Consider the following 15026-nt stretch of genomic DNA (forward strand, 5'->3'; position numbering starts at 1 on the left):
AAAAAGGAATGGAACAATTTACAAATCTCATAAACTTATATTTTATTCACAATAGAATATAGATGACATATAAATTGTTGAAAGTGAGACATTTTGAAGTGTCATGCCAAATATTGGCTCATTTAGGATTTCATGAGAGCTACACATTCCAAAAAAGTTGGGACAGGTAGCAATAAGAGGCCGGAAAAGTTAAATGTACATATAAGGAACAACTGGAGGACCAATTTGCAACCTATTAGGTCAATTGGCAACAAGATTGGGTATAAAAAGAGCCTTTCAGAGTGGCGGTGTCTCTCAGAAGTCAAGATGGGCAGAGGATCACCAATACCCAAATGCTACGGCGAGAAATAGTGGAGCAATATCAGAAAGGAGTTTCTCAGATAACAATTGCAAAGAGTTTGAAGTTATCATCATCTACAGTGCTAAATATCATCCATAGATTCAGAGAATCTGGAACAATCTCTGTGCGTAAGGGTCAAGGCCGGAAAACCATACTGGATGCCCGTGATCTCCGGGGCCCAGACGGCACTGCATCACATACAGTAATGCTACTTTTATGAAAAACACAACATGGGCTCAGGAATATTTCCAGAAAACATTGTTGTGAACACAATACATTGGAATTGGGTTTGTGTGTGCATATATATATATATATATATATATATATATATATATATATATATATATATATATATATATATATATATATATAAAACTTTTATGTAGCAAGGATGCTTTAAAATTATCAAAAGTATTTCAGGTAAATGCTATTCTTCAGAACCTTCTGTTCATCAAAGAAACCAGAAAAATTATACTCTGCTGCTCTTTTCAACATAATAAAAATAAACATTTTTGAGCAGCAAATCAGAATACTATACTATACGATATACATCTGATATTGGCGAAAAATATCTGGCAAACGCTCCAATGTGCATTTGTGTTTGGATAGTGTCAAATTTTCATAAGTTGTGAAGAGGTAAATAAACTATAGACTATGAGTGTGTGAAAGAGAGAGAGAGAGAGAGAGAGAGAGAGAGAGAGAGAGAGAGAGAGAGAGAGAGAGAGAGAGAGAGAGAACAAAATAAGGGTTAGGCGTAAAAAAATGGATTATGCAGTACGCTAGTATTCCATTTCATTCTATTCACAAAGAGGTGTGTAAATGGGCGGTGTTTTAAGATGTGCCTTGCCGGCGTGATTGACAGTTATAATTACCAATCATTGAATATATATTTATTTTGTTTTGGTCTCTCATCCAATCGTAATTGATGGAATGTCGAAAATGGGCGGGCCCTCACCTGCGTCACTCGAAGCAGATCGCTGCTGCACTGGCCGGCGGAGGAGGGGAGAACAGGGGGTCGGGGGACTCTCCGACGAGACTCGCTGGACAAAATCTAATAAATCAAAACAAACCCGGGGCTTGAATTAGGCACGTGTAAACGGACAGGACTTTATTCATCTGCTGCGTTAAAAGCTTCATCCTCTCTCGCCGCGGGCCCGAAGGCCTGAGGATTTGAGTGATTATTGGATCCAGAGTTTCAGCCAACACAGAGATCTGCCATATACATGACGGATAAATGCTTGGAAGTCTGTTCTTCAGGGGCTATTTCATCTGTTCCCGATTTGAAACTCCAAACCGGCTTAATTTTGGACACATTCGGACATTCAAAACAGAATCAGAGGGATGGTTTTTCTCAGTTAGCACGGCGGCTAATAACACGCTTATTCACAATGAATCAATAGTAGCCGTTAGCAGTTAGCATGTGCGGCTAATTTAAAAGAATACCTCTGTATTAAATTATCTCACACTGATATTATCTAGTGATATGCTGTCAGTCACGTGTCTTATATCCGGTTGTATTGATTGCTCGGGTGCTAAATCCTTAGGTCTTCTGTTGCACTGTCCCGTTATATGACTGGCACAGGTAGTATAATATCTCTTGAGTCTGAAACAGCAAGACAGCACAGCAGTAAATGCTGACTCTATGTGTTTATTGCAGCCCTTCATGCCCCTTCATTTAGCTTGAGTTCATTCATTGGATCCACTGATTCTCATTTGATGACAGAAGCAGCTTAGACTAACCACCTGAGCAGGTAGAGCATCAACTGTGTATCATCATGGGAAATACAGCATCCTGTTGCGTGTCTCCCAATGGGAGCCCTAAACTACCCCGTCAGGTGGAGCGTCTGGAGGACTATCAGATCAACACAGACCTGAGTGATGACACCGGTCCATACTTGCAGCACATCAGTGACCGAGAGGTCCCCGATGGTAAGTTCTAGCAGGAGACCATGGTTGCTCAGTCCTGCTGATGGAGATCAACCTTCTGGACTAACCCTGTTCAAGCACACCTGAACTACCTCATCAAGTTCTTTATGTGTACTTGATAATGATACAGACATGTGTTGGAAATTAACTTTTGAGGTGGACTTCAACTAACAAAACCAAAAGTGATTCTCAATTGCACATTTTAGATGTTTCCACACATTAACCTGATTTATATTGTCTTTTTATTAGAAATAGTTTCAAAGTGTGAGTCTGAACTGGATGTGTCCGACTAGTTTGCAAAATGTGCTGTTCTGGGGTAATCTAGAACCAGATTTGTGAGCTAAATCTAAAACTTTAACCAAAATGTTGTAGGTTTTAAATCCTGCAAGTGTTATTCCATGACAGCAACGGTCACCACAAAATTCTATTCTATTCCGTCCTGTTTTTTACTATACTTGTGTTTCCACATTTGTGTGGCACAGCTTCTTGAGGAACTTTACTGCTGTGATCCGATGCCTTGACCTCCTCGTCGCACGGGTCGGGTTTCTGTTAAGAGCTGAACACTTTATTAAGTGCTATTGGTTTGCTCTGAAAATGGGTGGCCTATGACATTTTCGGTCTAAATAACTGAAGATTTTACTAATTAGCTAAACCTATTAACGTTATTGAAAGAAACAAGGTTTATGGAGATATTAGTTAGTATTTGAGATGTGTGTGATGCCTCTTGGGATTGTTTGTAGTCTTTACTGCTGTTTATTTAGCCTGAGCTATTTTACCCTCAGGGGAGATGCATATAGTCACACACACACACGCACACACACAAATAACTCCCAGTGCTGTATTTAGAGAAACATGTCTTCATCTTTAGCTTGAAGCACATATAACAGCAGTGTAAACTCCACTACTGCGGCTGCGGTTAATCCTTTATGATTGGGACATTCCAGGTCATGGTTAATTTGGAATAATGTTGGACCAGAGAATAATAAAACGATTCTAAGTTTAACTTGCAGAGACGATCAACAATGTGTAGAATTCCTGGCATCCCAGTGATGTAGATCCTGGGACAGCTGCATTCTCTCCTTATCTCACTCTCTCTTTGGGAATCTCCATGAGGCATGTTTTGTTCCCTTTTGGGGCTTAGAGGTTAAGTTTGGATGAACTTAGGTTTCCTGTATTGAACTGTCTCAATACGTACAGAATCACTTCTATGTTTTTTTTTGTGCCAGTGTTTCCCAATCTTTCTCCATAATCAACACCAAAACAGAAGAGGGGTGAAGTGTAAGAAAGACAAGCATTGCTGATATGATATTGATTTAATTTAGGACTGGTAGCACTGAAAATCAAGTTGTGAATTTTCTTTAAGTAAAACAAAATCTATCTGTTAGGTACACACACCCCTTGTTGGGAATCCCTGTGCTATGCCACACTGCCACACTGCAAGTGTGTTCCTCCCCTCAGTGAGGACGGCATCCCTTCCCCCAGGGGTTATTTTTGACTTTGATGGTGGGGAATGGGAGTGTCAGTTGAGTACATGAGCTCTAGAGATGTATGGAATGAATGAATCTCGGTTGCCGTTTACACGACAATGTTTTCTGCCAAAAATGGGAAACTTTTTATGCGTTTTGTCTGTTAATTTACACGACAATGGCATTTTGGGGACTGAAAACGCACATTTTTAAAAACTTTTGGCTGTGTAAACGCAAATTTTTTAATGTGGAAGGAAATTAATACTTGCTTTCAGCAAGAATATATTAAATTGATATAGCGACAGTAAGGATGACTACAAAAATTATATTTCAAACATGTTCTGTTGTATCACTGTTTCCACAAAAATATTAAGCAGCACAACTGTTTTCAACATTGAGAATAAAATATATTAACATAACAGAAAACATCCTCAGTGAGCAGTGACATCTTTCAAAAGCATTAAATATTCTTAGAACCGCCAAATTTTAACCGTTATGTATGCTAAAGAGAGAGTTAAAAAAAAAAAAAAACAATAATACAAAACCGAGAGAGTGACTGATCTTTCTTTCTGTATTCCGTTCCCACAGAAGTCACACAGGTTTGGAGCAGCATGAGAACGAGTAAATGACGACAGAACTGTTAGTTTTTATTGAACTAATCCTTTAAAGCAATAATTCATGGGAGGTCATCATGGGGCTTTTACCACAGTTAAGGAGTGTTCTTATGCACTAAGTCAGGTGGAGTAAAATTCACTATAACGCACGGCCTCAAGATTTTTATCTAATCTTTATGTGCAATCCACTAAGAAATAACGCATTTGTATTTACCAGCAGTGTGACATTGGCTTTTTGTTTTTTCACCGAGTTAGCGAACGTATAATTGGCTGTAGTTTGCCACCCTTGGACTAAAGCTGCTTTGTCACTAGGCGTTCCTGCACCTCCCTATTGGTCAGCATTCTCTCTCACCCATGTCCATCAATCTCAGGGGAAGGAATCTGGGCCTCAGTTCCAATAAGTCTTCAGGTTTGCCCAATTAATTTGGACTTGTCATTCTCACTTTGCCATGCCATTGGTATCCTTGGGTAGGAAATGACTGTGAATTTTTGTGTTGAAGAAAGATATAAAGACTGGTACTGCCAGGCTCTGAGGTTTTCATTTATTAGAGTACATGTATGGATGTACTTAAATTTAGTCTCTTAGAAATTATCTGCAATTTGCACTGACTATATTTTAACATGAAGGTGAACTGCAGCAAGAACAGGGTCTACGAGTGACATTTTGATAGATATCTTCGCCATTAAACAGAATCAGATTGTTATTAATTTAACTAGCTATAAACTTTCTTTAAAAACTTTACTATTTAACTAACTTTTACTGCTGTTGTTTCAAAGCAGCCAGAAAAAAAAATGCCAATGCCTGCTCGTGGGCACAGTGACTCTTTGGTAATGCTATGAATGCTACATGCATCGGGATTTGCCTTGTGATCGCTTGTACATTTACGGCCAAAGACTGTAAAGTAAAATCATCCAAAGCTGGGTACCCTGAACTTCCTGAAGAATTCTTCTGTCCGGCACCTGCACTACACCTCCTGCCAGTTTTGTAGCTCCCATGACATGGTTGCAGCTGTCCAAACATCTCCTTGGAGTGTGTTTACTGTACAACTTAGCAGCACTGGCACAAATCTTTTGACCCTGTCTCCATGTAATTCCAGAAGAATGTCTCTTCATTGGCTGATGTAGACACCTTTCAGTGAATTGGCCTGGGCAATATACTCAATACTTATGTTCTGAACAACACTTGGGGTAGGATATTTGTACATTTTATAGCTGTATACTTACAACCGTTTTCAAACTCATCTCCTAGTGGATTCAGTAATGTGTAGTAAGGTCCGTTGTTATCCGTTGGCATGGCTCCTGTGGCACATGGCGGTGTGGGAGGAGCTCAGGATGTGAGCTCGCGTTGTTCTGTTGCAGTGCCCATACAATAGGCTTATTGTGCCCCCACTCCTCTCACTCCTGTGGCCAGAGCGGGTAGCAGCATGCCCCTGCCAATCAGTTTGAGCGCTCAGAGCAGGACCACATACCACCTTATCTCCCTTGTCGGGGGGTTGTTTCTGTAGAAAGATGAATATTTATTCTGTTGGACAGCTGAAGGATTATGTATGTCACCACTGGTGCACTTCTAGATAATTTTTTTTTTTTTACATTTATTCTTGGCTTTGCCTTGTTATTGGGGAAATATAATGAACAGGAAAAATGTAATATTATGCTATAGAAGTACACTACGGATGCATTAAAGTGACCGTAAACACATTTTAAAACGTTTCTACATCAAATGAGTTTTGTTATTTTTTTGTTTTGTTTTTAAAATTGATAATAAGAAATATTTATTGAGCCACAAATCAGCATATCAAATTTCTGAAGGATCATGTTGCAAAAAATTCAGCTTTTTCATCATAGGAATAAACATTTCAAAAAAATATAATAACATTTTATAATTATACTGTTTTTACTGTATTTGTGATCAAATAAATGCAATCTTGTTGAGCAAAAAAGACATTAGACACATGAACTGTAAAAATGTATTAACCCAAAACTTTTGAAAACTGCAAATGGTATTGTGTATGTAAAATATGTGAAATGTTAACACTTAAGTACATACCACCCATTCTTTTTTTTATTTAATTTTGTATTTATTTTTGCCTTTTTGTGTGTGTGTGTGTGTGTATGTGTGTGTGTGTGTGTGTGTGTGACTTTTTTAGTATAGGACAGTGTAGAAGGGACAGGGAGTGAAGTGGGATCGGGAAAGGATTTGAACTCTGGATGCCTATAGCGCAATGGCACACTATATGTCGGAGTGTTTTCTCCCCCGACCATACCACCAGTTCTTGGATGTTTATTTGCCTGTTGTTTGTAATTATGGCCTTATGTTGTTGATTGACTGACTGCTTATCTGTCTTCTAGATTTGGCTTTAGAGTCCAACCCATCAGATCATGCCCGTGCCAGCACGATCTTCCTTAGCAAGTCACAGACAGATGGTGAGTGTTTCCAAAAATTGCTCACTCATCTAATGAGTTAATCATTTCATTTTACTTCTTTGTTAGTAGCTGCATATTAACGAGTGTCCTAACCCATACTGTTAATAGCTGGAAAGACACTTTGGTAAATGGCCACAGCTTGACGATATTTGATGAAGAAATGTTTAACGACAAAACCCCTGCCTTTCTTTTCAGTACGGGACAGGAGGAAAAGCAATCACATAAACCACGTGAGTGAATGTGTTTTGGAGTTCGTTTTGTGGTTGTGCTTGGTTATAATGAAAGTCTTTCTGCAAGCGTATTAAAAGTTGGTCCTTTCTGAAGGTCTCACCTGGTCTGCTTTCAAAGAAGTACAGCTCCTGCTCTACGATATTCATTGATGACAGTACAGTCAGTCAGCCCAACCTGAAAAGCACAATCAAATGGTCAGTGAAGTTCATTGTTAATTTATACTTCTTTAAAACTCTTTCTACAGTACTTTTTATAGTAAAATATATACACATTATTGAGTGCATAGCATTGAATGCATAGCATTGAATGCATGTTAAAATAAGTGGAGGGCTGTTGGTTGTGTTTTATTTTGCTTTGTTTTTTTATGTTGACCACCTTTCTGTTCTCTGTTTCCAGTGTCACATTAGCAATATATTATCACATTAAAAACAGGTACGTTTTATTAGGTTCTTTTCCACAAGCATCATTTGACCTACATTTTGAAAAGGTTTTGCATATAAAAAGTGTTCTGGGAAAAGTGTTCTTTTTTTTTTTCAGGGACTCCGATAGGTCATTGGACATCTTTGATGAGAAAATGCACCCCTTATCTGTAAGTTAACCCCTTCTTTTTCTTTTTTTCAGTAACATCTGCAGCTGTCAGACAACTGCACATTTTATAGTCACTATTTGGTTTTGTTCAGACAGGCTGCAATATCTATTTTGTGTGTGTGTGTGTGTGTGTGTGTGCATTAAATCCGTTTAGATGTTTAGTCTGAGTAGCAAAAATGTTATGCAATCCCATTTGTACATTTGATCTGATTCATATGTGGTTTAAAATCCATTTGAAATGGATTTTTGGAAAAGCATTTGTGAACAGTCAGTTCTTTTCAGTTTGTTATTTGGGACTTGACATATAACATACACTCTGTGGGAAGTCAGTTATTATTCTCGATCCTAGCCCATATAGTTAGCTTATGTTCTCCCACTCGCCACAAATAACAGGGACTCTTTGTTATAGTAGAAGGCCGAAGATCTCTTGGTATCATACTGACATTACTAATGAACATAACACTTATGATTATTAAAATATTAATTGAACATATTAGTATATAATTTTTATGAATGCTTCCTTTGACAGAGGGAGCAGGTTCCTGATGATTACTCCCGCACAGACCCCGAACACAAACTCATCTATCGATTCGTCCGGACACTGTTCAGCGCTGCACAGCTCACAGCCGAGTGTGCAATCGTTACTCTGGTAAGAGAATAGCAGCCTTTCTTACTGGTCTGGTCCACTTTCTGTTTATTCTGTACAATCGCAGACAGCAGTGGCTTTGGTTTTTGATGGAGGTGCTGAGGTACAGTTTCCTGATGTCCACTAGAGGACAGTAGAGCACCAGAGAATGGATCTTCATGTGTTTGTTTAACCGGTGTCCACAGCCACAAAACAACCGATTATTTACAATCAAATATTGTGATAAAACTTTGTACAGTAAGGTTTAGTTGTTATAATTAGTTATTAGGAATCATGAACAAACAACAAAACTGTTTTTACAGCATTTATTAATAAAGGTTAATGCTAGTTTAGAAATATTATTTTGTTCATTGTTTATTCAGATTCATTTCTGATACATGAACTAATGTTCATTAAACAACATTATATGAGTTTATACACGCTATCATTCAAGAGTTTGGGCTCAGTAGGTTTTCTTTTATTTATTTATTTATTTTTTACCTTCGTTCCAAACCAGCATATTAGAATGATTTCTGACAGACCATGTGATGCTGAAAAGTTCTATTTATTAATATTATTATAAACTCATTCTGTTTTTCTTCCTGAAATTAATAGACACTGTAAAAGTATTAGCAATTGTTATTTCTTAAGTATTGCATCAGCTTATGCTATTGAACCAAATGTAATTAAAAAGATTTTCTTAATTCTTATTTGCACGATAATAGATATCTATTGTTTATCGCAAGTGGCCTTTGTAAGAAGCATCTTTTGAAAACAACGGTCTTTGCTGCAGGTATATTTGGAGAGGCTGTTGACGTATGCCGAGCTGGACATTTGCCCATCTAACTGGAAGAGGGTTGTTCTGGGAGCCATCCTACTGGCCTCGAAAGTCTGGGACGATCAGGCCGTGTGGAACGTCGACTACTGTCAGATCCTCAAAGACATCACTGTTGAGGACATGTGAGTGAGATGATCTAGTCACTGGCCGTTCTGCTGAAAAGTTACAGCCGAAATAATCTAGAACAAAACCTCTTGATGTGATACATCAACACACCATCCAAAATCCAATATGTGCTGCAGTCAGGAGACAGTACTGCGTGTCACTTCACTCCCCTGCCAACTCATTCCAGTCTCCTACAGACCTCACAACCTCAGATATCCCATAGAACATATGGCACGATTTTCAAAAAAATGAAGCCATACACTTCAAAACCTTGTTTTTTTGTTTGTTCTCGTGTCTCAATATCCATATAAATGACACAGACAGGGTTTGTGTGTGTACGTGTTTGTTCTACCTGATTGTGTATGTTAAAGGCCATGTCCCTCTTCTCTCCTCTCTGCCCCTTCGCTCTATTTTCATCCCTTTCATTGAAGCTGTCTTTGTGAGCCTCTGGGCTGGCGGGCTTCAAGTGCTCTCAGACTCCTCTAGAATGGTCCAGGCTCTCGCCCACTCCATTTGTTGCCCCTAGCGACTGAACCGCCTCCCTCCCCCCCACCACCCATACCAACCTCCACCTAATGTCTGCTTTTCCCAAAACAGACAGGTGACACGGTGACAGTCTCCGTACCTGTTCTCAGATACAGCAGAGAATCTCTAGGATGGTTTGGGAGTTTAAAAGATTTTAAATATTACCATTGTACTAAAGTAGTGGGAAAAACAACATTAACATATATGTATGTGTATGTATCACTCACACACAATTATATTCAGCAAGGGTGTTTTGAATTAATAACAGTAGTGACACAATTCATTTATTCAGGAATGAGATGGAAAGGCACTTTCTGGAGCTGCTACAGTTTAACATCAATGTGCCGGCCAGCGTCTACGCCAAGTATTACTTTGACCTGCGCTCTTTAGCAGACGACAACAACCTGAGCTTTCCTTTGGAGCCACTGAGCAACGAACGAGCGCAGAAATTAGAGGTGGGCAGCAGACCTAAAAAATGTTTACTCATTTTTGAATGTAAAGTCATGCTGCTTTTTCTTATGGGTCAATTTATTTGCAAAAATTCTCATTTAATTTCTTTCTTTTAAAGGCTATATCAAGACTATGTGAGGATAAGTACAAGGATCTGAGCAGAGTGGCCATGAGGAGATCATTCAGCGCAGACAACCTAGTGGGCATCCGCAGATCCCATGCCGTTCTTTCTTAGAGATTTTTTTCTCGGAACCGTGGCCACTCCCAGATGAAGATCAATGGAAAAAACGTGTTCTTTTCCTCCGCCTTTGGCGATGTTCCGTCGGTTGAAAGATCCTACACCTTACCCAACCGATGCCGAACAACATTGAGACAAAAACAGACTAAATGGTTTCTTTTGTTTTTTTTCTTGCTTACTATGTAGGCTTCTAGCTGTGAACTGTCAGTTTTTAATTGAAATCATTTGCAGATGGAGTATTTTAAATAAACACTAATCATGTAACACGTCTGAATTTATGTTTGAAGAATGTTTTACAAGGTCAGCTGTCAAAATGGTTGTTTTTTTGTGTTTGTCAGATTACACTGAAAAATGAATCCAGGGATTTTAACACTTACATCTTTCTTTCACGATTAGGGCTAATTTACTTTGTTTAAAACAAATATGGTTCTAACAATGTACATGAAAATATGAATAAAGTGCCGGTTACAAAATCTGAAATTGGTAGCAGTCTACTAACGAAACATTACAAAGGTAAAAGACTAAACATTTTTGGATTTGTTTTTTAGATCAGTGGGGTGAACAGTTTTTTTTTTCTCTCTCTCTTTCTTTCCAGAGCAGCAGAATAAATAAAAGCACAATTAATGATGGACCAAACGTTTGACTTGCCAGTTCAAAAATTGCTCCTCACTTTTATTCTCTACCAATAAGAGAAACAAAAGAAACATGTAAAATACACTTTTTATAAATATCTAAGAATCTCTTTAAAATTGAAGCACTGTATTTCATATCTTTTACAAAACATATATACAGAGTTGCAGTCTGGACTCTTAATAGGACACGTCTTCTACAAGATTTACATATCAATAAAGCCAAACGAGTATGTACACACAACCAGACATGCAGCAAAATCATGAGGCATGAGACAGGAAAAGTTATTTCTACAACTCGGAGAGTAAAAAGTAGCCAAACAATGCTTACACTTATAGCTTAATGCTCCACTGAAAGATTTCACACAGATCTACAAAAAAAAAAGTGTTAACAGATTCTGTCTGCTAAAAGTGCATACCCAACAATGGTTTTCTGATTCAAAACACAAATAAGGTGAAATGACAAAACAACCAAAGACTGGATGATGAGGCTTTACAAGGAAATGAGCAACCAAAAGAAATGATGTTTTTCCACTATTTTGAAACCAGTTCATATTTGGCCTTCTACTCAACAATCCTAGGCTGCTGGTTAACACCTGAACCTCATAAAAGTTGGACACTGACCACAAGAGGGGAGTCGAGCTCACACCATAGACCTACAGATTCTTCAAACAACTCTATTGATGGTACATTCAGATCCCTATCACTGCCCAATAGATGCTTAAACACGATCTATTATCAGTGGAGAGACAGCTTTGAATCACAAGCTGTTAAGTGGTTGTTGAGGGACACTGAAGAACATTCGGTCAGCATTAACCGGTGCAGAAATGCCTGCAACAACTTTAAGTGAATGTGAACGGCTTCTTTACTAGACCTCCACTTGCACGATATAAATTGAAAAGTGTTGTTCTTTGTGACAGAGAATGCATGGAAGCACCCATTTACATCCTACGTCCAAATTTGTAAATTAGAAGCGTGGAGACCATATTTAAAATGATCCTACTGACATCCTGTAAATGCTGATAAAGTCACAAACACAGCAGAGCGACTGTAATCTGAGAGACCACAAAGTTCTTGAGTAGCATTATTTACAAGAATACACAAATAAATAAAATCTCTCCACAACACCTTTTGTCTTGATTCATATCAAGTATTAACCTTCTGAGATCTTTTTTCCAATCATTCACGATCTAAAAAACATAGAAGATGGCTACCACGCTTGCTACGATTGTAGAGATAATCTTTTCCTCACAAAGTATCAACATGTTCATTGCTTTGCAAATTGGACCAGTGAATGAGAAGAGCTTGACTACAATGAAACAAGCAATAGTCTGTTAAAATCCTTCATAATGTATTCGTTCCGTCCATCGTATCCAGTGATGTTGGTCGAATAGACACCTGCTCATTCAGAGTCATGACCTGCACACTTCATGCGTCACTCATTTGACAGCTGTAGGGTTTATAAAGGACAAGGGCTTTCTGGCCAATGCTCAGACATGTGATGAAGGTGCTGATTTGTGATAGGTCCCAGTGGGTGCCGTTCCGGCTCGGGCTGTGAGAGCGGTGCTGGCCTCGCTGTACATGGACGAACCTGATACAGGTGGCTTCCGTGTCCTACAGGGGAGGTACCGTGCCACAAAGCGTCTCCAGGACTCCAGAGTCTTGCCGGACCAGATCCAAACACCTGAGGTAATGCCTACTACAAGACACATGAAGTATTTCAGCATGAAGACAGCGTAGTCCGGCCCCACGCCGAGCTGCTGGCGCTCGGACGGGCAAGAACAGGCAAGTGCCCGGTCCCAACCTGGCCTGTAATGTTGCTCATACACCAGGCAAGCCACCACAATAGGTTGCAGGCACGGTGTAAAGGACGGTGAAGAGCCCAATCCGGATCATTAACTTCTCCAGCTTGTCCGTCTTCGTGCCGCCCTGTTTAATAACGCTACGGATCCGGAAGAGTGAAACGAATCCGGCCAGAAGGAAGAGGGAGCCAGTGAAGAGGTAGACGACCAGTGGTGCCAATACGAAGCCACGTAGGCTCTCCAAACTCTGGTTGCCGACATAACAGATCCCAGCCACGGGGTCACCATCCACCGAACTCAACGCCAGGACAGCGATGGACTTGACACTAGGCGACGAGCCAAGCAGCAAGGTGGAAGTACTGCGAGTAACCCGCGATGGCCTCGTTCCCCCATTTCATTCCTGCCGCCAGGAACCAGGTGAATGATAGCACCACCCACCAGATGGAGCTGGCCATTCCAAAAAAATATATGAGCAGGAAAACCAGCGTGCAAAGGGCTGGACCCGTGGTGTCATAGAGGATGTGCTGTTGGTTGCCGGAGCCCTCGCAAGCTACCCGCTCATGGCCCGCAAGCAGTCGCACGATGTACCCCAGCGACACAAACAGATAACAAGCAGCCAGGAAGATAATCGGCCGCTCTGGATATTTGAAACGCTCCATGTCTATGAGGAAAGTGGCCACTGTGGTGAGTGTTGAGACGAAGCACAGCACCGACCAAAGGCCAATCCAGAAGGTTGTGAAGGCACGCTCATCCAGTGAAAAGTAGGGCTGGTGGCAAGGCATAGCGCAATTGGGTAGAGAGCTGGTATGTACCCGGTTATGAAGAGGATGTGCGTCCTGCTTAATTGCCACTAAGGGGTTCCGACAATGCACTCACGGTCACACTTCTGCGGTGGAGAAGATTTTGCAGTGGCTCTATGTCTTGGTGTTCCTTTGGGAGTGGGTTTGGGGAAAGGAGGCGATAGAGTTGTGGTCTCACTGCTGTTCCTGTCCATACAAAGGCGATCGGTGTCACCCAGCATAGGCAGCTGCTCGCAACTCATCCGCTCCGGCCACTCAAACCCATACTGGATCATGAGGGGAGCAACCCCTCTTAGCCCTCTCGCACACAGACCTGCACGGTGGCAGAGGCTTTTTGTAGTCCTGAAGACATATTGGGGTGTACATACTGCACAGGAAGAAAAGCAAGTCCGGGGAGCAACGGATACGGACAAGTGGCCAAAACTGGTGCACTTCCAAGCCAACTTCATCCTGGGTGTCATGATTGAACTGGTTGGGCATGTAGGTGTGATTGTATCAATCCCTTTGCACATCGGTACAGTGATGGGCTCGCACACTATATCCTTAGAGGCAGCATCGCCAAGCTGAGACAGTTGCAACAGCAGCAGAACGTGAAGCCAAAATCCGACCAGGTGCATCCCTGAGGTCTCCATGGTGAAAGGATACTTATCTGCAGGTTTCCCCATACTGGAAAACTATGAATTTCAATTCTTGAGTATTTTCTCAGCTCAGGTTTTCCCCTTCCTTCCTTTTTTTTTTCTTCTTTTTTCTTTTAATTTATGGCTGCGTTTCGGAAAGAAGAAATCCCAAAAGGAAACCTTAATTGCTCCAGCAGCATGTCCACAGTCCGCAAGGTTGTAAATCACAGTGAAGTTTCATTCCAGATCACGAGCGCACTTTCTTCCAACTGTGTGAGTGCATTTCATACAGACCATGATCCTAAACACGGGCTGAAAGAGTAAGAGAACAACTACAGTTAAATCGAACAATAGCTTAATAATTCTACAGAAAATCATAAACATAGAATAGAGCGTCAGAACGTACCATGGAAAAGCACGCGCATCCGTGGACTAAACGGTCAATCATTCACTGAGTAAACTGTGTTAAGGTCGAAAGTTCATTTCCCGCGGATACATTGTGGCAAAGTAACATTTTAAGCGTCGGTTTCCTTTCTGATCTGCTTTGAATTCCACATGGCAGGTGAATGTATCCGATGAATGCAATCCGGCGGATTCACAACAACAACAAAAAAAAGACGCCGAAAAATCGAGTAGAAAATAAGAGAAAATATACCTGGCGTCCAAAAATGTATTCGTTTTTTGAAGTATATAAGTGGTGTAATATAAAAACAAAAATAAGTCACCTTTCGCATTAGTGCTCAGAGCAACAGGTTTCAGGTGCTCCCTGCCATTTCCTTCAGTGTGTTTCCTAGCAGTCCATTAGAGT

General features: G+C 40.4%; 1 protein-coding gene and 1 pseudogene across 1 annotated transcript; one reads left to right on the top strand and one right to left on the bottom strand.

Moving 5' to 3' along the window:
• The first annotated feature begins 1338 nt into the window (after positions 1-1338).
• LOC113075944 (cyclin-Y-like protein 1) lies at positions 1339-10917 on the top strand. The gene is made up of 10 exons (XM_026248593.1): positions 1339-2269; positions 6696-6770; positions 6966-7000; positions 7095-7195; positions 7398-7433; positions 7539-7590; positions 8119-8238; positions 9008-9174; positions 9975-10137; positions 10251-10917. Exons 1-10 carry the CDS (start codon positions 2116-2118, stop codon positions 10365-10367), a joined length of 1020 nt encoding a protein of 339 aa, XP_026104378.1. The 5' UTR covers positions 1339-2115; the 3' UTR covers positions 10368-10917.
• Positions 10918-11904: 987 nt separating this feature from the next.
• LOC113075943 (frizzled-5-like) lies at positions 11905-14839 on the bottom strand (annotated as a pseudogene).
• Positions 14840-15026: the final 187 nt, after the last annotated feature.

This window comes from Carassius auratus, unplaced genomic scaffold, assembly GCF_003368295.1.
Source record: "Carassius auratus strain Wakin unplaced genomic scaffold, ASM336829v1 scaf_tig00018064, whole genome shotgun sequence".
Taxonomy (NCBI): domain Eukaryota; kingdom Metazoa; phylum Chordata; class Actinopteri; order Cypriniformes; family Cyprinidae; genus Carassius; species Carassius auratus.